Consider the following 25,693-nt stretch of genomic DNA (forward strand, 5'->3'; position numbering starts at 1 on the left):
AGTGAGTGAATTATGTTAGGTTGACAATAGTGCATTACTTAACATGTTTACTACTATGTGCAGTAACAAAAGCAGGAGATGGGCCTTCCTAGTATCAACTATCTCTGCATGAGGTGGGGTTTCCTCTGACTAAAAATGCTTCTGCCCACTCTACGCATCTCCTCTGGATTTTGAGTCTTGAATACACGATTTCTCTGCTGGGGGTGAACGTATAGCATTATGTCCCTCTTAGTATCAAATGCACTATTTAATAGCTTTGTAACCTTGGGCAGATTACTCTTTTCCCAGTTATAAATGGAGAGACTGAGAGCTATTTTCAAGTTGTCGAGAAAGCCTTTAATGTGTTTGAGAGCCTTAGTGACAAAGTCTGGTCCACAGCAGGGTTCGAATGGTGTTAATTTTCTTCCTTCCCCGGGTCAAGGACGTTCTTTTTTGGGGGGCGGGGTAGGTTTGCTGAGGATTGAACCCAGGGGCGCTCTACCACCGAGCTACACTCCCAGCCCTTCAATACATTTTCTTGAGGCAGGGGCTTGCTGAAGTGCTGAAATTGACCTCGAACTTGGGATCCTCCTGATTCAGCCAATTTAGTCGCTGGATCCACAGGCTGTGTGCTACCGCGCCGGTCAAAGGTTCCTTTTTTGTACTGGGAAACTGCGAATTGAACCCAGGGGTGCTTAACCACTGAGCCACATCCCCAACCCGTTTTAATATTTCATTTAGAGGCAAGGTTTCGCTGAGTTGCTCAGGGCCTCGCTAAATTGCTGAGGCTGGCTGGCTTTGAACTCGCAATCCTCCTGCCTCAGCCTCCCGAGCGGCTGAGCGGTTGGGATTACGGGCGTGCGCCACCACGCCCCGCTTTGAATGTTCCCTCTCAAGGTCCGAACATTTATAGGTTCTCTGGACTTCTTCGAAGTACTTGTAAAATGTGATGTGTGAGGTGTGTTTTTCCTGGAAATAAAGCCTACAGTTTAACAGACTTGGGGGGCAGGGGCGGTAGATCTCTCTCTTCCCCAATGTCAAGGCGGGAGGGAGGGAGCAAGGTTTTGTGTGTGTGTGGCTGATTTGCCTCTTGGTACTTTTTGCAGTCTACCGGATGACACACTCCCGGGGGAGCTGTGCGCGGTCTCTCCATGCTCTCCGAGCCCGGCTCCAGGAAGTTTCCCTGGACGGCCGGCCCTGTGATCCCTCTCGGGGTTCCCTCCAAAATGGGGGTGGGGTTTCACTTGTAGCTGGGAATCGGGTTTATTTAAGGTCTGGCGGGCTGCAAAGGCCGCTCCTTTACTGAGAAACCGGCGATTGTGGGTTTCCTCCAGTCAAAGGTCCTCTCTTCAGGTGTTAAGTCAAAACCTCGTGGCCCGACCCAGGCCGCCCGCATCCTCCAAGGCCCAGTCTCCAGGCGGTGGGGGCGGGGAGGCCGCGCACACCGCTTCCGCTCCTCCAGTCCACCAGAGGGCGCCGCGGCCCCGCCTCTTCCTTCCCGGGGTGCTTCGCGCCGGGCCCTTCCGCGTGGGTGAGTGAATGTGAGAGTCAGCGCTCGCGCCGCGCGCGCCGCCCGCCTCCTCCGCTCGGCGCCCTTATTCCGGCTGTGAGGGGCGGGCGCGCGCGTAAAAGCATAGAGACGGGCGTTGAGTTCTCGGGCTAGAGCGTCGCCAAGTCGGAGCCGGAGCCCGAGCCGCGCGCTGTGTCTCCGCTGCGTCCGCCGAGGCTCCCGAGTGTCAGGGACAAAAGCCGCCGCCGCGCCGCCTGCTCCCGCCGCCGGGGCTCATCCGCTGCCGCCGCCCTGAGGAGAGTCCGCTGCCGTCGCCACCCGTGAGGATCCGAGAGCCATGTCGGCCAGCAGCCTCTTGGAGCAGGTACAGGCCCAGCCCGCATGCCTCGGCCATTGTGTGAGGCGAGACGGAGCCCGACTAGGCCCGGGCCCGCCGCCCCCGGTCTGGCCGAGCCGCGCCGGCGCCTCTCGCGGGCCGGGTTTCGGGCCTCTCAGGCCGGCCGCGCCCAGCGCCTCGCGCCCGGCCCGCTCTTCCCGCTTCTCCCCGGGCCTCGGAGCCCACCGGCCGCGCCGCGCTCCCTCCTCTCAGCGGGCCTGGTTTTCCTTCCTCGTTTCCTTCCCCTTCCTTGACGCCCTGGCTCCCTCGCGTCGCAGCTGGCGCGTCCCCCGCGTTTTCTCCCGCGGCCGCGCCGGCCTAGCGCTTTTCCCCGCCTCCCGCTTCCAGCCTCCCCCTCACCACCATTCCTGACGCCTCCCCTCAGGCCTGCTTCTTTATTCCCTTCTCGGGCCTGCTTTCATTTGTCTTTCCCTTTCCGTTCTCTTCCCGGACGACTTGCTGCTCGGCGACGTCCCCTTCGTCCGCAGAGACCCAAAGGTCAAGGAAACAAAGGTAAGCCGGGCTCGGCCGGTGGCCCGGGCCGGGAGCGGAGCGCCGCGGCGGGGGCGGGGTCTGGGCAGCGCCCGGGGAGGGGGCCTCTCGGAAGCCGCGGAGTTCACAGGTGCCTCCCGCCGAAGCGCTTGACCCCTTCCGAGGGCTCCTGCAGCTGGCGGACAGCTTTTTCGCTAACAAGGAGTAATTCATTCAGGGTGGGGGTGGATTTGGTTTTGAAACGCCCCAGGTCCTTAGTTTCCTGTAGGTCTTAGGAGGCCTTTGTTTTTCATCCTCGTGGATCACTTTCTGGAAGTAACTCACACGTGATGGGGGAGGGGAAGCGGGAAGGAATTGTAATCTAGAAGCGCCAATAAAATGACCTTTTAAGACCAACTTGGGCCGGGTGGAGGGAGGCGTTTTCACTCGGGAATCAAGCTTGCTTCGGCCCTCTCATCTTTATCCTTTAGAAGTTCGAACTTACTTGCTGTCTGACCTAGTCCTGTTTTTCTCTGGCTGGGGATATATTTGACGGACTTGGGAGGGAGATTGTAGAATTGGTACACTTTTTAATTTGCAGTTTTTTTTTTTTTTTCCTTTAGTACAAAATGGATCTGTACATCAAAAGGATGGATTAAATGATGATGATTTTGAACCTTACTTGAGTCCACAGGCAAGGCCCGTGAGTAGTTGACCATTTCCATGTTTGATCAAAGGGTGTAGTATAATGTTGGTATTTCTCTGTCCTATCAATCATTTTGAGGGGAGAGTCACTTTCTTAATACTTATTAGTGTGCTATGAAACAGTTGTTACAAATGTTATAGTCTGTTAAGATTCCTAGCTGTGTATTGTCAGCAGTGTACCGAGACTGCAGTATTTTGATAACATTTTACTGTGTACTAACTGTAATACCTGTTAGAGTAGTTGTTCTTCCAGAGGAAAGCTTGAGACTACTTGTCAGTGTTAAATATTCTGAAAAAATTCCAGAAAGCTCTTTTTTGGGAAAATTTAAAATTAGATTAATGATGTTGGAAAAATACTTTTTTTTTTTAAATACTGGGAATTGAACCCACGGGCACTTTCCTACTGAGGTACACTCGCTGGCCTTTTAAATTTTGAGACAGTCTCACCACTGCTGAGGCTGGCATTGGACTTGGGATCTTGCTTCCCCTACTCATGGGAAAAATTGTAACAAAAATCACCTCAACTTCATTCAGAGCTGGCTACTTTCCTTCCCTCTGGTCACCTGTTAATGGGCTTAGTTTATCAGAACTATTTCGGATTTGAATACTTATTTTGGGGGAGTGGGGGATCTTGGGGAACTCAGCCTTGCACATGCTAGGCAAGTGTTCTACCACTGAGCTGCATCCACAGGTACTTAATATTTTGAAATGTACGTAACATCTGTAGAGATTAACTTTGTGTACTTTTCATTTTTCACTGAAGGGAGCTGTAGGATTTATAAAATAGAGTTAAAATGCTGTTTAGCATAAGCTAAAATCAGACGAAGAATGATTGAGTTAAGGGCTTAGGGGTGTAGCTCAGTTTTAGAGGACTTGTGTAAGAGTTCTGCCTGTATAATCCCCAGCACCACCAAAAAAAAAAAAAAAAAATTTACAATATGATGTCTTATAATGTGAAGGTTAGTTACATGTTGATTCAAATACTGTTAAATATGACCTCTGCGTGTAGGAACTTGTTTGATTCAGTACTTTTATATTACTATCTCAGGTCCCAAAGGGACTCAACAAAAATTTAGCTAATACAACTTCACATTAATAGATGAAAAGGAGAAAAGTCAAGATCTCTTCTAAGATATTGCAAAAAATCAAGAAGTTCCTGGATCATTTGTATAAATTGTGAACATATGCTATATGAAATACATTTGGTAGTGTTGAATGATTTGACATGTTGGTGTATAGTCATATTTGGATCTGATACTTACATAAAGCTTTTAAATTTCCTATGTAAGATTTTCTGTATTGAAAGTATAAAAACCATCTAAATAGGACTAGGGATCTGGTTCAGTGGCTGGCATGCATGAGACCTTGGGTTCAATCCCTAGTATTGTAAAAACAAAAAACAAAAAAAATACCACCTAAGTGATTGGAAAAGTTTTCAGAAAAGGCATCCAGTTAATCAGGAAAAAAGGGAAGGAAGTAGAGGAATGAACTATTAATAGGTTCCTGTTATTGAAGTAGTTTACTTATGTAATCATTGTAACAGGGAAAGTGGGAGCGTTTAGAAACATAATTTGAGGTAATTCTTGTAAAACATTGTGTAATTCAGATTTTTTGAGCTCAGGAGCATGTGGGAACTTGCCAGTTCAGGTGTAGGCATTCAGTTATAGTTTGGCATAATCTGTGATATTAAGTGCGTTTGAATTTTCTTAAGTCAGAGCTTAAAATTCTGCTTAAAAAAAATGGGAAAGAAATAGAAATATTGGAGGAGTAGATGAAGAAGTTTTTTTTTTTTTTTTTTTTTTTTTTGCAGTTTATCAAGAGTAATTCATGTACTTTTTTTGGCATGGGGCTGAAAATGAGGGCTTCCCACATACTAATTCATGTACAACTTCATTTTGTTTTTGCAGTACTGAGGATTGAACCCAAGGTTAGGCATCTCCTAGTCATGTGCTCTGCCACTGAGCTATATCCCTACCAGTCCTTAAAACAACTTTTTATTGCCCTATGTTGAAATAATACTTGAAACTTAAATCTGTTGATTATAGACTGAGTTTCTCTTTTTATTTTGGTAGTACTGGGGATTGAACCCAGGAGTGCTGTACCACTGAGCTACATCCCACTCCTTTTATTTTTTATTTTGAGACAGGGTCTTGCTAAATTGCCCAGGTGGGCCTCGAACTTGGAATCCTCTTGCCTCAGCCTCCTGAGTAGCCGAGTTTCTTATACATAATGGATTTGGGTCTGTGTTAAAATTTTAACACTATCTTTGAGAACTTTTAAATTTGAGAGGATATGTATGGAAAGTTTTATCTTTGTCTTTAAAGACAAATTTGAATTGGCAAAGGAAAGCATAGCCATTTTATCATATCCTATTTGAAAATTTTTAATATAGAAGAGAAGTGTTTTTTATGGCTAAAGAGTATTATTGACCTTGGTAATATAAGCTTAGGTAGTAACATTTATCTTAGACTCTTTCAGATTTCATTGACAAGTTAATGAATCCTTGCATTATCAGAATTATTGGAGTTAGGGTAAACTAATATTTAAAAAAAAATTTTTTTTTTTAGTTGTAGTGGACACGATACCTTTATTTTATTCATTTTATGTGATGCTGAGGATTGAACCCAGTGCCTCACACGTGCTAGGCAAGCATTCTACCACGGAGCCACAATCCCAGCCCCTAAACTGATAATATTGAAAAAAATAATAATAATATTGAGTTGATCTGTATCTGTGTCCAGAGGAATATAGTTATACACCTCTGACTTTTCACTTAAGGAGTTATTCTGTAAGCGCTAAGATTTATTAAAAAATTAGGCACTAACTAAAGTAAGATCAAGAGTGATTCAGGTTTTCTTAATAAAAATCTATATCCTAATATGAAGAGAATAGTTGTACTTAAATTCATATTTTTGATTTCTTAGGATTTTCTTTAAGGGGTATGGAATGTACATTGTCGTTATACTTTTCCTGTTTCTAATGGAAAACTGTGTGCATTTCAACTTACCTTTAATTTTATAGGTGAAGTAAAGCAATTTTTTCCCCCTCATTTTAAGTCTCCAGAAGCCCCTGAACATTTCCTTTCCAGGTTATAGTTAAATAGTGGCATCTATTGACATTCCTTAATGGTTTGCGAAGAGGAAAACACTAAGTTTTTTTTGTTGTTGTTTATGATTGATGCTTGGGCTAGATCTTAAAATTCCCAGTTCTTTTTGTTTTTTTCCCAATTGGACCTATAATCATCTGGTTTTGGTAGTGAACTCTTAAATACTCCTTCTCTTTCAAAAGTCCCACTCCTTAAATCCAAAGTAATAATTATTTTTAAAAATGTTTTATTAATACGTTATAGTTATACATACTAGTGCGGTTCATTTTGACATAATCATATGCATGGAATATAAATTGTTCCATTTTATTCCCCAGTAGTTCCTCTTCTCCCCTTCTGATAGTTTTTTTTCTTTCTAAATCAGTAATTGATTTTAGTAAAAGTATCAACCCAACACTTATATAGAGCAAGACACACTTGATGAGATGGTGCATTTTTTTTTTTTTCTGAATCGTAATACTAAAGTTAAGGTTCATATTTATTATATCAGTTTAATTGTAATGCTTAAACATTTCACTTATCAGAATTTCTTAGAATATACGCACACCAGTGAATTTATAGAAAGAGATTAAATGTGTTCTTTTTTTAATGGTAATAATGGCTGAAATACTTGATTGATGGGGAGGAAAATGCTGTTATTTTTGTGTTGTTTTTGATTGATTTGCCTCTTTCTTTCTTCCACAGAATAATGCATATACTGCTATGTCAGACTCCTACTTACCCAGTTACTACAGCCCCTCCATTGGCTTCTCCTATTCTTTGGGTGAAGCTGCTTGGTCTACTGGGGGTGACACAGCCATGCCCTATCTAACTTCTTATGGACAGCTGAGCAACGGAGAGCCCCACTTCCTACCAGATGCAATGTTTGGGCAGCCAGGAGCCCTAGGTAGCACTCCATTTCTTGGTCAGCATGGTTTTAATTTCTTTCCTAGTGGGATCGACTTCTCAGCATGGGGAAATAACAGTTCTCAGGGACAGTCCACTCAGAGCTCTGGATATAGTAGCAATTATGCTTATGCACCTAGCTCCTTAGGTGGAGCCATGATTGATGGACAGTCAGCTTTTGCCAATGAGACCCTCAATAAGGCTCCTGGCATGAATACTATAGACCAAGGGATGGCAGCTCTGAAGCTGGGTAGTACAGAAGTTGCAAGCAGTGTTCCAAAAGTTGTAGGTTCTGCTGTTGGTAGTGGGTCCATTACTAGTAACATCGTGGCTTCCAATAGTTTGCCTCCAGCTACCATTGCTCCTCCAAAACCAGCATCTTGGGCTGATATTGCTAGCAAGCCTGCAAAACAACAACCCAAGCTGAAGACCAAGAATGGCATTGCAGGGTCAAGTCTTCCACCACCCCCAATAAAGCATAACATGGATATTGGAACTTGGGATAACAAGGGTCCTGTGGCAAAAGCCCCCTCACAGGCTTTGGTTCAGAATATAGGTCAGCCAACCCAGGGGTCTCCCCAACCTGTAGGTCAACAGGCTAACAATAGCCCACCAGTGGCGCAGGCATCAGTAGGGCAACAGACACAACCATTGCCTCCACCTCCACCACAGCCTGCCCAAATCTCAGTCCAGCAACAGGCAGCTCAGCCAACCCGCTGGGTAGCACCTCGGAACCGTGGCACAGGGTTTGGTCATAACGGGGTGGATGGTAATGGAGTAGGACAGTCTCAGGCTGGCTCAGGATCTACTCCATCAGAACCTCACCCAGTGTTGGAGAAGCTGCGGTCCATTAATAATTATAACCCTAAGGATTTTGACTGGAATCTGAAACATGGCCGGGTTTTCATCATTAAGAGCTACTCTGAGGACGATATCCACCGTTCCATTAAGTATAATATCTGGTGCAGCACAGAGCATGGTAACAAGAGACTGGATGCTGCTTATCGTTCCATGAACGGGAAAGGCCCCGTTTACTTACTTTTCAGTGTCAACGGCAGTGGACACTTCTGTGGCGTTGCAGAAATGAAATCTGCTGTGGACTACAACACATGTGCAGGCGTGTGGTCCCAGGACAAATGGAAGGGTCGTTTTGATGTCAGATGGATTTTTGTGAAGGACGTTCCCAATAGTCAACTGCGACACATTCGTCTAGAGAACAACGAGAATAAACCAGTGACCAACTCTAGGGACACTCAGGAAGTGCCTCTGGAAAAGGCTAAGCAGGTGTTGAAAATCATAGCCAGCTACAAGCACACCACTTCCATTTTTGATGACTTCTCACACTATGAGAAACGCCAAGAGGAAGAGGAAAGTGTTAAAAAGGTAACCAGCTTACCATTCTTAAGACTTTTAAGGAAGGAGGGATTAGAGAGAACAGAGAGGTAGTATAGTGAATGACTAATAAAAGCTCTATAAATAACATATCACTTAACAGTTCAAGGCTTTATGGAAGTATAATTGATCTTAATATTTGAATAGTGTGGAGGAATGTGAGAACATTCATGGAGGCCAAATATGAGCTTACTCTGCAGAGAAATTGTTATCTGATGCAGAAAAGTGAAATGCAAAGGGAATAATTGATGTGATAGAATGATGGAAATTAAAGTAGAAAAACATTGAGGCTGTAATATGGGAGAGAATAATGTGAAAGTTCTCCATTGGAATTAATTTTTGTGGTTATTTTTAAGAGTTGGTGTATTACCAACCCCTGAAATCTTCTGTCTTTCCTGTGACAGTTGGCAGTGTTTTTTTTTTTTTTTTAAAGAACTTTCTTGTTTGGTTTTTTGTTGTGGTCAGTGTAATCTCCCTGCTCCCCAAGGTTCTGTGCATCAAACCCAGGGCCTTGTGTGCAGAGGCAAGTCCCCTACTACTGAGCTACATTTCTAGGCATAGAAGTTACTTTTTGTTATATAAAACTTGGAAAAAAGATATTCAGAAAAAGCTCATCTTCTGGTTCTGATGTTTTGTTGTATTCTAAGAGAGTCACTTTTTCCTAATTCCTCTGTAATAAGTGGGAATCTTGGGCAGAGTAACAGAGAATGAATCCAAACTGAAGAGTTTATTTGAAAGAGTTGGTAATGCTTGTTTTATGGGTATTACTGAGTGAATGTAAACTTTTGGGACCATGCTTTAAAAAAAAAAAAAAATACTGATTGGGCAGATCAGATTATTTATTGCTTAACCTTTTTCGGGGGTCCGAGGGGTAATCAGGGAATGAACCCAGGGACACTTAACCACTGAGCCATATCCCCACCGTTTCTTCTTTTTTTTTTATTTTGAGACAGGGTATCCCTAAGTTGCTGAGGCTATCCTTAAACTTGTGATCCTCCTGCCTCAGCCTCCCTAGTCCCTGGGATTACAAGTGTGTGCCACCATGCCAGACATAGATGTCTTAAATAAGATTTCTTAAATGTAGGAAGAAAATAGATGAAAAGATTATGAACAAAAGAGAACAGTTTCTTTGAAGATCTATATATTGATAGAGAGTCCTGAGTTGGTTAACTTCAAATATGAAAAATCTAAGCTCATGTAAAAGTAGTTTCCTTAAATTTGTCATGAATTCATAGGGATCTTATATAAGGTCTGTGATCTGAGACCTCAGATGATTATTAATAATTCCCTTGAGCAGTGAGTGAAGGGCTCTTTGGTAGATCTTATTTGGAGGTGCACAATTTTCAACTAAAGGATAGTTCACCATCCTGCATTCTAGTGTAAATAGATGAGTAAGAAATGGAGATAAACTTGTCACTGACTCTAAAAGGATTGGGAATAGAGTGCCAAGTTGACTGACAGGAAAAAGCATTGTGTGATATTCCTTTAAAGTCCCCTATTACCCCAAAATAGTTTTTTGAGACAGGGTCTTGCTGAGGCTGCCCTTGAACTTGGAGATCCTGCCTTAGCCTCCTAAATTGCTGGCATCACAGGTGTGCAGTGTTGTGCCTTTTACTTACCCCAAAGTTTTAAGAGTTTAGAAGTCAATGTTAGGGTGGGAATCATGAACTGAAAATAAATTCTATGCATGTATGAGTTTGTTGGAATGAACCCAACTACTGTGTATAACTATAAAGTTCATAAAAAATGTTAGTCTTGTAGAAAATGATAGTTTACTGATTCTTTTTGTAGATATCTGAAGGGTTTTAAAGATATCTTTTCAGGCTCCTGTTTCTACAAGATTTTTTTAAGGGTATCATGAATTTTTTAGGTATGTGGTGGCATAGCAGATTATGAACATGTGCGGAACTGTTTTATATTATGAATCTTTCCTTCTTGTTGGCAGAGTTTTGTCTTACTTTTTTTTTTTTCTTCTTGGGATTGAACCCAGGGGTACTTTACCACTGAACTACATCCCCAGCTCTCTTTATTTTCTATTTTGAGACAGGGTCTCCCTGAGTCGCTAAGGCTGGCCTCAAACTCCCAGGTCATTATGATTACAGGAGTATGCCACTGTGCTTGACTTGTCGTACCTCTTATTAAAAGCAGAAAGGCAAAGAGGAAAGTGTGTTTTATTTTGTTTTTGTTTTTTTTATGGAGTGCATGGTACAGATGTTAAAGATGACTTCTGTGTGTTAAGACCCAAAGGGGAAACCTGGGTTTAAAAATGAAGTAAGGGGGGGGGGAAGGAACCAAAAGCAAACTTGGGTACTGTTGATTAATGTTGACTTTTTTATTTATTTTAAGAATTTTGCAGTGCTAGGAATTGAATTTAAGGACTGCAAGTACTCTACCACTGAACTATAACCCCAACCCATATATTGGCTTTTTATTTTTTTTATTTTTTTGTGATACTGGAGATTGAACTCAGGGGTACTTTACACTGAGTTGCATCCCCAGCCCTTTTTTTATTTTGAATTGGTCAGTGTTGTCCAGGCTGGCCTCAATCTTGTTGTTATCCTGCCTCCACCTTCTGAGTAGCTGGATCCTGCTACTTAGTTGATTTAAGGATGCATTTGGATTAAATTCACTAGGAGTGGTTCAGTGAATGAAAATTGAACATTGTAAATAGACATAAGGCCAAGTGCCAGTGGCACATGCCTTTATCCCAGCTATTTGGGAGGCCGAAGCAGGAAGATCCTGTTTGAAGCCAGCCTAGGCAACTTAGTGAGACCCTGTCTAGAAAAATAAGTGCTAGGAATGTAGCTTAGTAGTAGAGTGCCCCTGGGTTCAGTCTCCATTTATCTCCCCACTACCCCTAAAAAGTAGGTGTAAGATATATATTTTGGAATTGACCAACCCTTTTGTGTTTTCCTAGGAGCGTAATAATAAAAGTTTAAGATCTTTATTATTAAGATAACTAATGGTTAGATCTGGGAATGCAGTTCAGTGGTAGTGTTTGCCTAGCATGTGCCCTGCCTGGGTTGGGGGTGTGGGTGGAAATAACTTTTTTTTAGGGTTGCAGGGGGGTTCTTTCATTGGTCTGTTATTGATAGTTCTTTTTCAGAAACATTTCATAAGACTATTGATAAATGAGTATCTCAATTGCTCTTAGACTGATAAACAAGACACCAAATAAAAATTAAAAGATAAAAGCTTTTATACTCCTCTCAGATTATTTTTTAGTTTACTTTCTGTAAGAAGAGCTGCTGGGTTTTCAGGAAGGTCCCTATGATTACTTCTAACCCCAGTTACTATTTCAGTCAGTATTACCTTACTGCTCTTATTGGTTACTGCCTTTCTCCTCTTATTGGTTACTATTATCCTTAACATTACATAACTGACTGTAAACTGTTCTTAGATTCTTTATTAGGCTTCTAAGAACAACTTTCATGAGACTTGAACTTAGCTCATTGAGGCATTAGATTCTTAGGTGGAGTGTTTGTGTGCCTCTGTATTATTTACAAGTATGCAAAAAAAAAACTTCATGGCAAATAGGAGTGGTGGCTCAACCATAGAGAAGAACTTGAACTTGATCCTGATGATGTCACAGCTGTTCTAAAATTCCATGATTGGACGTGTGTGTGTGTGTGTGTGTGTGTGTGTGTCCGTGTCCTTTATTCCTTTATTCATATGCGGTGCTGAGAATTGAACCCAGTGCCTCACACATGCTAGGCAAGTGCTCTACCACTGAGCCACAACCCCAGCCAGTGTGTTTTGCCAGAACGCACTGAAGCAGTGAAAACCACAGCCATTTTAATCTATTATTATTACTGACTTATTTTGTTACAGGACCTAATTCAGTGTTATAGAATCTTTGAGCATTGAATCTAACTGGCTTTGTATTTCCAGAGATTTTTAGTGACATCTTTGATAGTTATTTAGTATTGCATACTATAGAAACTGTTTTGTAACCTGCTGTCTGCATTTTTTTTTTTTTTTTTGGCAGTGCTGGGGATCGAACCCAGGGCCCTGTGCTTGTAAGGCAAGCACTTTACCAACTGAGCTATCTCCCCAGCCCCTGTCTGCGTTTCTTTAGAACATTTTCCTAATTGTTGAATATAATTTTGTGATATCACTTTGATACTTCATAGTGTTCTCTCATAGATTTGCTATAATTTACCAGTTCCTATAGTTGAATGTCAGTAATTCATATTTTATACTTTTTATAAACTTTTTTTTTGGGGAGGGTACCACGGGTTGACCTTGGCACACTTAGCCACATTACCAGCTCTTTATTTTTTGTTTTGATACATGGTCTTGCTAAGTTGCTCAGAGCCTGACTGAATTGCTGAGGCTGGCTTTCAACTTGAGATCCTCCAGCCTCAATCTCCCAAATTGCTGGGATTACAGGCATACACTGTGCCCAGCTTTTTTTGAATAACCTTTTCCGATTAAAATAATACAGTGAATATCTTTCCATGTAAATATTTCCATGTAAATATTTAGCTGGGTCCAAGGGTATATATGCTCTTTGGAGGTCTTGGCTGTGTATTTATTGATATGTGGGCCTTTTTGTTCTTCCTAAGAAAATTTTTGTTGTTGTTGTTGTGGTTGTGGGAATTGGTGGGAAGCTGTTGTCCAGAAGACAACAGTAAGTTAAGAATGTTTCTGTTAGCTGACCTGTAATCCCAGTGATTCGGGAGGCTTGAGACAGGATTGCAGTTTCCAGACCAGCCTCGGCAATTTAAAGAGCCCCTAAGCAACTTAGCAATACCGTTTCAAAATAAGAAGGCCTTCTTGGGGAAGGGGTGGGGTGGGGGAGGAAAAATAATGGAATGAAACAAACATCATTACCCTGTGTACATGTATGATTACACAACAGGGTGGTTCTATTTCCTGTACAACCAGAGAAATTAAAAGTTGTACCCCATTTGGGTACAATGAATCAAAACTGTAAAGTTAAAAAAAAAAAAATCAAAAGGACTGATGATGTCGCTAGTGGTTAGGCACCCCTGGCTTAAATCCCTGGTACAGAAACAAACAAACCTTTTTCTTTTGACTGACTTTGGAATAGTCTGCCACCAAGAGAGAGTTGTTCCATCCATTAGATGGCTTTTTAGAAACATCATAAGATAGTTGATTTAATTTATGTTTTGTATTTCTAGCCCTCTACAGGTAAGAATAAGGGAAGTACTCTTCTAGTAGAGGGAAGTAGGGACTGTAATTCTATTAAAACCTCCTAGCATAATGTTAGACTCAGGCATGTAAGTAAATTATTTTCTGAATGACTGAAAAACAAATGGAGAGAAAAAAATGTGGTTATGACAGCAACAGCTTGAGGTTTATAGTATTTAAAATGTCATGTTTTGTTAAGTGGAAAAGCAGAATTTCCTAAAGACCTGGAAATACTTGTATTTTCACGACCTAAAAATGGTGATTTGGGAGTGATTTTGAATATATTTAATTCTTAAACAGTTCAATAAAATTTAAGATGAAGCTTCTCTTTGAACATCTTTGCTGGGTCCTAGACACTGCAGAGAAAGGAACAGTGTTTTGTCAGGGAACCTTATAGTATGTTATTAGTGGTGGATAACACTACAAAATAGAAAGTTGATCTTTTAATGTTCTGTTTGGAGTGCCAGTGTGGAAGCTTGAAGGAGGTTGCCTAACCCAGAATGGGGGTATAAGTGGATTAGTCATAGAACAATCTTAGAACTGGTCTCAGAATGTGCAGACTATCCATAGCTAGAGGTGTTTTGTAGAGTGAACATGGGTGCAGAACAACCCAAATCTGAACAGTGTAATACTTGGAACAGAAATAGCTTATTCAAGAACAACTTTAACTGTGTTTGTGGAATTGGTATACCAAAGGAAAGTTTGGAGGTCAGATTAGGAAAAGGAGATGGCGAATGAAATAGTCATGCAGGTAGTTTGATACAGAAATCTGTTGATAGGTACAAAATTGCTTTTAAAAAATGAAAAAACTAGAGCGTGAAAGGACAAGAGTAAAGTATAATTTGAGTCAGGATGGAGGGGCTGCTAGATGTAACCTTTACAGGAAGGCAAGGAAAGCTTGTCAAAGTAGAGGTGAACCAACATATGAGTATACAAATATATAATAATAACTTCTGGGCTAGGATTGTGGCTTAGTGGTAGAGTACTTGCTTAGCTCGTGTGAGGCACTGGGTTCAGTTCTCAGTACCACATAAAAAAATAGATATCGTGCATGTATGACTAAAAATACTTAAAAAAAACCAAACTTTTGTGAATACACAGCACACTTACAAATATAATATGCCTTAAGAAGTGCAAGGTTTTTGGTTAGAAAAGATGACTTAGGATGGGAATATGATAGCTATTTTTATTTGCAGTACTGGGGATTGAACCCAGAGCCTTCTGTATACTAGGCATGTACTCTTTTACCGCTGAGCTACACCCTAGCACTGGATATGGACCTCAAACTCCCCAGGTGTGGGCCACTGCACTCTACTTTTTAAATTTGTCTAATAAGCAAGTCTTTAGTGCAATTTATGTAACAATTTTTTTCATTAGTAATTATTTAGTAAGTACATTAAAAAAACCCACATGCCAGATCTGTATCTCAATTCACTGGGAATCAGTCTTTTCTGTCATGTCCTGCTAGAGATTGAACCCTGGGCCTCACATCTCTACCTCTGAACTAAACCTCCAGGCCCTTATTTCTTTAATACATCTAATATATACTTAGGTCAGAAATTATAGAAAGGAAGCAATAACTTTTTGAAAGACCTGTTTAGCTTGGCGTTGTGGTGCATGCCTGTAATCCCAGAGACCTGGGAGTCTGAGGCAGGAGGATTGCAAGTTCGAGGCCACCATGAGCAAGGTCATAAGGAACTTAGACACTGTCCCAAAAAGGCCTGGGGACATGGTTCAGTGAATTAGTATCCCCGGGTTTCAGACCCTGGAACAACAACAAAAAAATAAATAAAAAGACCTGTTTAGTACTGTCAGTTCCTCTTCATGAATCTTCTGTTATCTTGAGTCAGCTAAGCCTTGCTTATTCTTGGTTTCTGATCTGGACTACCTCTTGTGAATCCTCTCTATAGTGTAACTACTTAAAAACATTTTTTAGTCTTCATTAGAAACTTTTTTCTTTCTCTCTCCAAATACTGGGGAATGAACCCAGTGGCAACACTTTTCCACTAAGCTACAACGATAGTCCTTTTTTATTTATTTTTTGAGGCACGACCTAAGTTGCTTAGTTAGATTGACCTTGAACTTCTCAGCCTCCCATCTATGCTGGGATTGCAGATGTGTGCCACCACTACTGGCACTGCCACTGTTTTATTATTTTTGTACTTGGGGATTGAACCCAGGAATGCTTGCTGAGCTGTGTCCCAGCACTCTTAAATTGCCTCTTCAGAACTTGTGAATAGGCTTCCTGTTCTTTTATGTTGTATATAGTTTGTTCATTTGGTGTTTTTGTTTTTTACACCTCTAGGGATCACAGGATTTCATGAGTATGAGTCCTACAGCTGAGCCACATCTCAGCTCTGTATTTTTGTTTTTAATTGACATGTAGCAATTGTGTATATTTATGGGGGCTTCTGTTTTAATCAGGATGGCAAACAGCATTTTTTGTAAAATTCCGAGACTGCTGCTGGTTTACCGATAAATTTGTCACCCTGACAAAAAGGTTGAGGAAATTCTATTTGAATTACTCATCACCTTCCTTGTTTTGTGGATAAAATGGTCTTTTCTGCAGCCTCCTTAAAGGAGGAGTAGAAGAGATTAGATGACATTGAATTTGAATCCCATAGAATCATGCCTTTTGTATTCATCTTTCCATAAATGTTTGTGTTAATTGCTGGGATAAGTCGTCATCTTTCTCTTAGGAGCAGACAAATGATAAGACAAAAAAAGAAAAATGGATAAAATGGCATAAGAGCTGTAAAAGGGGAATGAAGAAATTTTTTGACTTTGTGGAGAAGAGTGATAAATTTGGGAAATTAAGGACTTTATGGAGGAGGTCATGCAGAATAAGTAATAATAGTAATAAGCCCTCAGGTGGTAGCACAGTGCTGGGCACATTGTGCATACAAAAAGTTATCTTGGGGATAGGAGTGTAGTTCTGGTAGAGTACATGGCACAAGGCCCTGGGTTTAATTTCTGCCACTAAATAAACCAAATCCAAAAGTTCAGGTTACTTATCTAATACTATCATTCTCTGATTTCTGATGGAGACGCAGAAATTATTTATTCAGTGTCTTATAGCTAATTGATGGTGGAGTTGATATTTCAACATAAGTCTTCATTGATGTTCTAGAACTGAATTTTTGCAAGCTGTTTAGTTTTCAAGAATCTTAGGAGCTGGTTCATTAATATAAGTAAACTTATAATTAAATACATTATATTGAAAGGAGTTTAAATACATTTCTGTGTATGTTACATTATAAACTAGTTGGTAATATTCAAGTTACAGATAAATTACATAACTTAAATATTTATCATTGCATTAGAAAGGAAGAAATATTCACCAAGCTGGGGGCCCTGTAATCCCAGCAAGGGCAGGCTGAGTCAGGAGGATTGCAAGATCCTGGCTAGTTTCAGCAACTTAGCCAGATTCTGTCTCAAAATTAAAAAAAAAAAAAAAAAAAAAAAAAAAAAATATATATATATATATATATATATATATATATATATATATATATGAAGAACTGGAAATATATCTCAGTGGTAGAGTGCCCCTGGCTTCAGTCCCTAGTAAAAGAAAAAGAAAAAAGATATATTCAGATTTATTACTTTTGAAGTTATTTACATCTGTGTATCCACAGAGAATATTGTGCTACTGCACTTCTCAGCCTGACATTCAATATTATCACTTTGGAAATTTGAAATCAAGTTATTTATGCCATGGAAATTGGGAAATGCTGTATATAAATCAGAGCTTAGTTTTTCTTTTTTTTTTTTCCAAATATTTTTAGCTGTAGTTGGGCACATAATATTTAAAAAATTTAAAAAAATTTTTTAGATGTTAATGGACGTTTACTTTATTCATTTATTTATATGTGGTACTGAGAATCAATCCCAGTGCCTCACACATGCTAGGCAAGTGCTCTACCAGTGAACCACAACCCCAGCCCCTGGACACAATATCCTTTTTTAAATTAAAAAGAAAAAAAAAAAAAAAAAATGGTGCTTAGAATTCAACCCAGCTACCACTGAGCTACAACCCCAACCCAGAGCATAGTTTTTGTTGATTGTATAGACTTAAAGTGATGGAGAAGCTGGGCATGGTTGGGCACCTGTAATCCCAGCTGTTTGGGAAGCTGAGACAGAATGATATGGCAAGTTGGAGACCAGCTAGGGCGGCTTAGTGAGACCCAGTCTCAGATAAAATTAAAGGATCTGGGGATGTAGCTCAGTTGTAAAGTACTTACCTAGCATGTGTGAGGCCCTGAGCTCAATCCCCCAGTACTGTCCCCCCCCCCCCAAAAAAAAAAAAAAAAAAAAAAAAGACTGGGGTCAGGGATGGAGAAGTTATTAATACAGATTGTTTAAGTGTGCAGTGTCTGTAGTTATTACATTTTTCTGAACAAAAATTTGCTAGGCAAGTGCTTTACCACTGAGCTAGAGCTATATCCACAGTCTTCCCCCCACCCGCTAAATTCTGAGAATCTTGCTAAATCTTGCTAAATGGCTGAGGCTGGCCTTGAATTTGTGATCTTCCTGCTTCAGTCTTCTGAGTAACTGGGATTGTAGGTGTGTGCCACCACATCTGAGAAGGCCTTTTTTTTTTTTGGCCCCATCTCTGTAAAAAAGCAGTAATTGGCCAGGTGTAATTGCAGTGGCTTTGGAGACTGAGGCAGGAGGATCTCGAGTTCAAAGCCAGCTTTAGCAAATTATCAAGGCACTAAGCAATTTAGACCCTGTCTTTAAATAATGTATAAAAAGGGACTGGGGATGTGACTCATTGGTTAAGTGCCCCTGGATTCCATCCCTGTTAACCAAAAAATAGAATTCTAGGAACCATTTTTTCAATATTGGGGAAAATCATTTTCAACTTTAATAGGATTTACTGAAAAGTTTGAACTAGGGCTGGGGATATAGCTCAGTTGGTAGAGTGCTTGCCTCATGCACAAGGGCCTGGGTTCAATCCCCAGCACCCCCCCCCCCCCCCCAAAAAAAAAAAAGATTGATGAACTACAGAGGTTCAGGCATGTCCTCATTTCACTTTTGTCTTAATAAGTGATTAATGAAAACATGTTGAAACTACACCTTGAGAGCCTCCGAGTCTAACCCCAAAGCCCAGGCTGGGCCACCCTGTGACATAAGGAGTTCACCAGATAGAAAAGTAGGGAGAAGAGGGCTTTTTTTTTTGGTACTGGGGATTGAACCAGGGGCACTTAACCACTTAACCTCATCCTCAGTCCTTCCTTTTGTTTTGTTTTTAACGTGCTGGGGATCAAACCTAGTGCCTTACGTGTGCTAGGCAAGTGCTTTACTACTGAGCCACAATCCAGCCCTCTAGAGGGCATTCTGGAAAGGAGACAGCATGTTTCAAAATGGTATTTGAGCTGTTTCAAAATGGTATTTGAGCTGGGCACACTTTTTCCTAGCTACTGTGGAGTTCAGTTGAACCCACAAATTCTCGACCAGCCTGAGCAACAAACATAGTTAGACTTTTTCAGAAAAATGAGGCCAGGCACGGTGATGTAAATCTGTAATCCCAGCAATTCAGGAGGTTGAGGTAGGGGGATGGCAAGTTTGAGGCCAACCTTAGCAACTTAGACTTCAACTGAAATTAAAAAAGAAAATTGGTTTGGAATGTTGCTTAGTGGTAGTGCCCCCAGGGTTCAATCATCAGTACCCATAAAAAGAAAAAAATAATACAAGATAGTCTTAAATGCTTGTGATATGTTTGGAATGGTAAGTTTAATATATAGAATGGTAAGTGTTAAAATAGGAGAGGTTGCTTAGGCCCAGTGTATGAAGGGTTTGGATTTTTATCATACGCTTTTGTTTTAATTGGATTGTAAAGGAGTTAATTAGGAAGTGACAGTTTGGAGGCTGGGAAGATTAAAATACTTCTTGAACACTGACTTTGGTGTCGTGCTAGGCATTTTCATAGTCTTTCTTTAATCCTTCACCTCTTGGAGGCAGTATCATTTATAGTTAAGAAAGTGGAAATTCAAGTTAGCAGCTTGTCAAAACTTACATTAAATATATTAAATGAAGAGAGGTAAGGTAAATAGGTGGTTTAGAGTAACTAAGACACATTAATAATGTTCTGGGAGAAAAAAGACAAGGACCTGAGCCAAGATGATGGGAATGAGAAATTAAATTTGAAGAACGTGATTAGATATATTTCCTAACTAATTTTTTTTTTTTTTTTTAAGAGAATATGAGGAGAGGAGCAGCAGTTCAGGGTTAGGATATTGACTCCCACCCCCACCCCCCAGTAGTAGGGCCTTGCACATGCTAAGCAAGCACTTTACCACTGAGCTACATTTCAGCCTTGTTTGGTTTTTTATTTACCTATTGTTTATTTCTGGTGCCTGAGATTGAACCACTGACCAACATCCCCAGTCTTTTTTATTTTTTAGACTGTCTCACTCAGTTGCTTAGGGCTTTGGTAAGTTGCTGAGGCTGGCCTCAAACTTAGGGATTCTTTTCTCAGCCACCTGTTGCTGGGATTACAGCTGTCCCACCATGCCCAGCCTTTGTATTGGCTTCTTGAAAAAGCATTTGGGTGCCTGTAGAACAGGAACAATAATGATACATTAAGAATGGGGATCTGGAGCTTGGAAGAGAGATCTGTTCGTAGAAATGGGGGAATTTCCAGTCATCTTAGAGGAAAAGACATAGAAGATTTTTTTTTTTTTTTTTGTGGTACTGGGGATAGAACTCAGAGCCTTAGTGCTTGCAAGGCAAGCACTCTACCAGCTGAGCTATCTCCCCAGCCCAGAAGATTTTATTTCATGATTATTCCAAGAATATTGATAATGAAAATCATGGATAACAATACTGAATGGTTTATGTATCATACTAGCTGGAATACTATATATTTTATGTAAGTTTTCATTCTTGTATTGTGAAATAGGTATAACTTTCTCAATTTTTAGATGAAGACACTAAAACACAAAAAAGAGTGAATAATTTTATAAAATCACACGAGTTCAGAAAGTAGAGCTGTTAGGGCTGGAATGTGACTCAGTGGTAGAATGCTTGCCTGGCAATTTGGAGGCTCTGGGTTTGAACTCCAGAGCCTAGAGGGAAAAAACGGTAAAAAGAAGAAAGAAAGCAGAGGTGGTATTTTAAATCTGTAGAATGGTTCCAGAGTCACCATGAAGTGAGAAGTGAGAAAAGAGAATCCCCAGAAATAAAGTTCAAAGGATAGGTTAAAGGAGGAAATAAGTAAACAACATGTATTCCATTTGTTTACAATAAAAAAAAAAATTAACAAAAAGGAAATAAGTGAAAGAAATGAGAGGGAGTAGTCTGAATTTCAGAAAGAACATGGAGGTATAGTCAGCTTTTTCAAAAGACTGCACAGAGGTAACAGATACCAAAGATAAGATTGTTATTTGTATATCTAACTCCTCCTACAAACTGAGTCTCACAATCTTTCAACCTATCTGTTCTAAGCCTTAAAGAGATAGAGAAGTAAGACTACCTTTTGTTTCACTCCTATGGACCATTTGGGTAATTTAGTCTATATGACAATGAATGTCTCAAGTACAACTGACATGTATTCCTTTGTTTTGTTTTTCATGCTGGGGATCAAACCCAGGCCCTCTAGGATCCTAGGCAAGTGTTCTACCACTGAACTATATCCTTGAAAAGGCTGATGATTGATCCAGAAAGGACTGCCATTTTTCTAAACTTAACATTTGTATGGCAAGGGCTAATTGGCAATGCTAGAATAATTTAACCTGTACTCAGAATACTTTATTTAAACTGAGAACCACTTAGATATGAGACATTCTGCTTTTGTCAAAAGTAAACATTATTCCTATAACAGTTTTTGTTTTGCTTGTTTTTGTTTTTTATACTGGGTTTTGAAATCACCGAGCTACATCCCAGCCAGTTTTAAAATTTTGAGTCAGGGTCTCATTAAGTTGCTGGAACTTGATCCTTCTGCTTCATCCTCCCCGGTTGGTATTACACTGTATTACAAGTGTTGTTCACCATGCCTGGCCTACTTCTGTAACAGTTTTAAAACTTTTTAACAGTGGATTAGTAGTGGATTTCCCCCACTACAACCAAACTTATTATGACTAATTTTACATGCACGGCTTGATCCTTGAAGCATATCCTCCATGAAGCATAGTTCATAAAACTCCAGATGACATGAAGGTTGTGGTGGGAGGAATGGTGCTTGAAAGTGGATCTGAGGTGGTGGGGGGGTTGTTTTGAAGTTGAGGATTCTGTAGGTTCAGCATCCCTTAGGTGCCTTGTGATGTTTAGTTGGGGCAGGGATGTGTAGGGATGAAGGTTTACTGTCCAGAGGGGAAAATGGGAAAGATTGCAGCATTTTGAATGCTCTAGTTTAAGGGACAGTGTGATAAATTACTTTCCTGTAGCTCTTGAGGAATTTCATATAGAGAAGAAAAAGTTCTTTTCCTGTATTAGGGCAAACAAAGGTGATCTCTTTTCTGCTCTTCTACATTTTGCCATTGAACTCTGTAAGTCTGCAAATGAGCAGGGAGAAAGCCTGAGTGTGTCAGCTCAGATAATCCCTTCTGACTTTCTTTGAAGCAGGTAGTTTAAATTTGCATACCGCTGCCACCTTCTGGACAAAATTCCAGTGCTAAAAAAACTAGCTAAAATAGCTCCCTAATGTTTTTCATTCCTGTTGAATAAACAGTTCCTAGTTGAACTGATTTAATTCCATTTAGTCATATGGGGAAGATAGCAAGGAATTATGACATACCAGATGAAACTGTGTAGGACTGTGTGTATTAAAGTGCTAATTTTGCAGTATGAGACCAAGTGCAGAAGAGAATAGCAAGACCAGTTAGGACTAGAGTCATCGGAAATTTTTGTGGAAGCCTTAATTGATTTGGGTCTGGAAGGATGGGTAGGGAAAGAGTGGAAAGATGAAGGAAAAACCAGGCAGTTGCTCTTTCCAATTTAACAGGCCTGCTGTATCCAAGGATTCTGCATCAGTGGTTTTAACCAGCTGTGGATCAGAAATATATGAGAGTTGGGAACTGGGCACACCAGTGCACACCTGCAGTTCCAGCTGCTTGGGCGGCTGAAGCAGGAGGACCACAAGTTCGAGGATAGCTTTGGCAACTTAGCAAGGCCCTATATTAAACAAACAAACAAAAAAACTAGGAATGGAGTTCAATGGTAAAGCACCCCTATGTTCAGTCCACAGTACTGGGGATGGGTAAGGGAAATCTCTGTACTGAATAGGGGCCAGATACAATTTCTGGTGGTTCTTGAGGTAGTAGAGGGCCTTCTGCAAATGCAAATTTTGACCCTGTCATTCAGGAAAAATATGCTAAAGTAACCTTTTGACCTTTTATGTGAATTTTTGTTTTGGGGAAGATATGGATAGCACATAGAACATTTATTTTGGGGTGTTGGGGATGCCCTATCTCTGAGCTACATCCATGCCCTTTTTATTCTTTTTTTTTTTTTTTGCGGTGCTGGGGATTGAACCCAGGGCCATGTGCATGCGAGGCACGCACTCTACCAACTGAGCTATATACCCAGCCCCCCTTTTTATTTTTAATTTTGAGATAGATTTTCACTAAATTATTGAGGCAGACCTCAAATTTGTAATCCTGTCAGCCTCCTGAGTAGCTGAGATTACAAATGTACACCACTGCATTCAGCCCCTTAGAACTTTCATTAAGTAAAGATTCTATAATTGTACTTTTTGCATGTCATTGGAAAGTATGACTTTATTAAAAGTAAAAAAGAAAAGTCACAACCCTTCTGATAAACCTCTCATTCTTTTGATATTTTTAATCTTTACCTAGTTATTTACTATAGTTTTTTATATAGTACTTGTCTTGCCTTTTACCCCTTTATATACTTATTTGCCCGTATTTAGATATTTGTTGGACATCAGTGTAAAGGCCCTTTTCATTTATCTTCATTTTCTTGTAATGATCCTGTAAATGGGTCAAATTGTAGTTCAGTATTAGAATGTTTGCCTAACATCATGCTGTAGGCTACGGGCTATGTATGGGTTCAATCCCGGTACCACCAGAAAAAAAGAAAAAGAAAAGAAGAAAAAGATTGATCTATATCATAGGAAACAGATTCAGAAAAATAATAACTTTCTCAATAATTTTCTCATGATTCTTAAGTAGGATTGGGAATTTTTGCTCTAAAGCTCTGTTCTTTTGCCGTGCTACTTTACACTTATCACTTAAAATATGGTGACCATATACTCCTGTAATCCCAGCTGCTTGGAAGGCTGAGGCTGGAGGATGGCAAAGTTCAAGACCCGCCTGGGCAATTCAGCAAGATTCTGTCTCGCCACAAGGCCCTGGGTTCGATCCCCAGCACCACCAAAAAAAAAAAAAAAAAATTCTAAATAAATAATAAAAGATTGGTGATAGTATCTCTGGGTTTAGTCCCCAGTACCACAAAGGAAAGGGTAAAAAAAAGTTAAAAAAGAAAAAAACAATGATTTTTATCTGCTGGTACCTGAAGCCAGTCTGCTATTTGTGGTCATATGAGAAATGATTAATTGAAACTTGAACCTTTATTTAAGCACTTTAGTCTCCCATCACAATAATCAAAATGGAGCACATTGAATCTACTGTTTATAATCTCCATGACCATTTGCTGAAAGTTGTAATGGTTGTGGTTAATTACGGGCAGCAAGAATAAGGAAAAGAAGAATTCAAATGGTTGTGCATAATCTACTTTGAGAGACTATAAAATCAAATGGGCAAGGTTTACTCTAATTTTATACACAAACTGCAGGGTTATCTCCCTGTAATGACAGCTAGCATTAGAGCCCAGACAAGTTCTTGGGTAATTCAAAGTTACTTATGGCAAAAAGTTAACTTGGGGTCAGTGGGCCCCAGAAAAGGTTGAGGAAGGGAGCAGGGTAGACCTGGAGGAGAGCTTTGGAGTACTAATTTAAAAAAATATTAGTGATTTAAGACAACCTTTTGAGCCATCTGGAAAGTTTGAAGAAATATATTGATACCAGGCCTTGATTCCTTTCCTGACATGGAAGAAACCTTCAGAGTTAATAAATTAAGTATTTTATCTAATAAGCATCTTAAATATTTCTTGTAGGATTAGCAGTTATTATTAAAGCTGCACCTATAGCCCTGCTCCTCAGAAGGAGGCTATTTATTTATTTTTGTAGTATTGGGAATTGAATTCAGTGGTACTCTACCACAGAGTTATATCCCTGGCCCTTTTTATTATTTTGAGACAGTGTCTCACTATATTACTCAGGCTGATTTAGAACTTTCAGTCTTCCTGCCCCAGTCTCCTGAGTAGTTGGGATTACAGGTATGTGCTAGATGTGTTAATTTTTTAGAGTTTTCACATAATTTTAAACTAGAAGATTTAGCAGTCACTCACCATTCTAAAATTGCTCAAAATGTGATGTTAAAAGCTGATTTTTAAACTGGGCGTGGTGGTGCACTCTGTAATCTCAGGAACTCAGGAGGCTGAGGCAAGAAGAATCCCAAATTCAAGGCAAGCTTCAGCAATTTAGTGAGACCTGAAGCAACTTAGTGAGACTGTCAAAAATGCGGGTGGGTGGGTGGGGGACTGGGGATGTAGCTCAGTGGTAAAGCCCTCTGGGTTTAGTCCCCAGTACTTAAAAAGGGGCGGGGGTTAAAGGTGGTCAGTTTTGGAGTGTGGGTCCTTTAAAAGAAGATTTTAGACTGGGTGTGGTGGTAACATGTATGTAGTACCAGTGATTTGGAGGATTGAGACAGGAGGATTGCAAAGTTCAAGGCCAGCCTTGGCAGCTTAAACCCCCTCTCAAAAGCAGGAGGGGCACTTGGAATGTATCTCAGTGATAAAGTGCCCCAGTACTTTAAAAAAATAAGGGGGTGGGGAGGATACCTCATTGGATTGTTAGGAGGGTTAAATGTAGATGTATTTGCACATATCTTTTTATGAATGATTTGGGCATACACATGCCCCTCTACACCTTTGTTTGGATCAATCATCAGCTTCTTTAATAACTTTTACTTGATATTAAGAGTGCTACTGGGAATATTAGGACTGAAGAGTGCAGAGAGAAAGTATGTGGCAAAGTTCAGGGGGTCCAGCTGAGAAGTAATTAATGAAATTACTGCGGATGGTTAGA

At 40.4% G+C, this 25,693-nt stretch overlaps 1 protein-coding gene across 2 annotated transcripts in view; it reads left to right on the plus strand.

The window, feature by feature from the left end:
• Positions 1 to 325: 325 nt before the first annotated feature.
• Positions 326 to 25,693, plus strand: part of YTHDF2 (YTH N6-methyladenosine RNA binding protein F2) — a 33,514-nt gene continuing 8,146 nt past the window's right edge. Inside the window, exons 1-4 of one of the 2 annotated variants that reach the window (XM_079103213.1) lie at positions 326 to 1,853; positions 2,354 to 2,378; positions 2,960 to 3,039; positions 6,832 to 8,415. In XM_079103213.1, the coding sequence (XP_078959339.1) occupies positions 1,827 to 1,853; positions 2,354 to 2,378; positions 2,960 to 3,039; positions 6,832 to 8,415 (1,716 nt within the window). In that variant the 5' untranslated portion in view covers positions 326 to 1,826. Of the gene's footprint in view, positions 1,854 to 2,353; positions 2,379 to 2,959; positions 3,040 to 3,476; positions 5,281 to 6,831; positions 8,416 to 25,693 lie in introns of those variants that run through there. The other variant, XM_079103214.1, reaches the window with a different exon arrangement.

The sequence above is a fragment of the Sciurus vulgaris genome (genome assembly GCF_902686455.1).
Source record: "Sciurus vulgaris genome assembly, chromosome: 1".
NCBI lineage: Eukaryota > Metazoa > Chordata > Mammalia > Rodentia > Sciuridae > Sciurus > Sciurus vulgaris.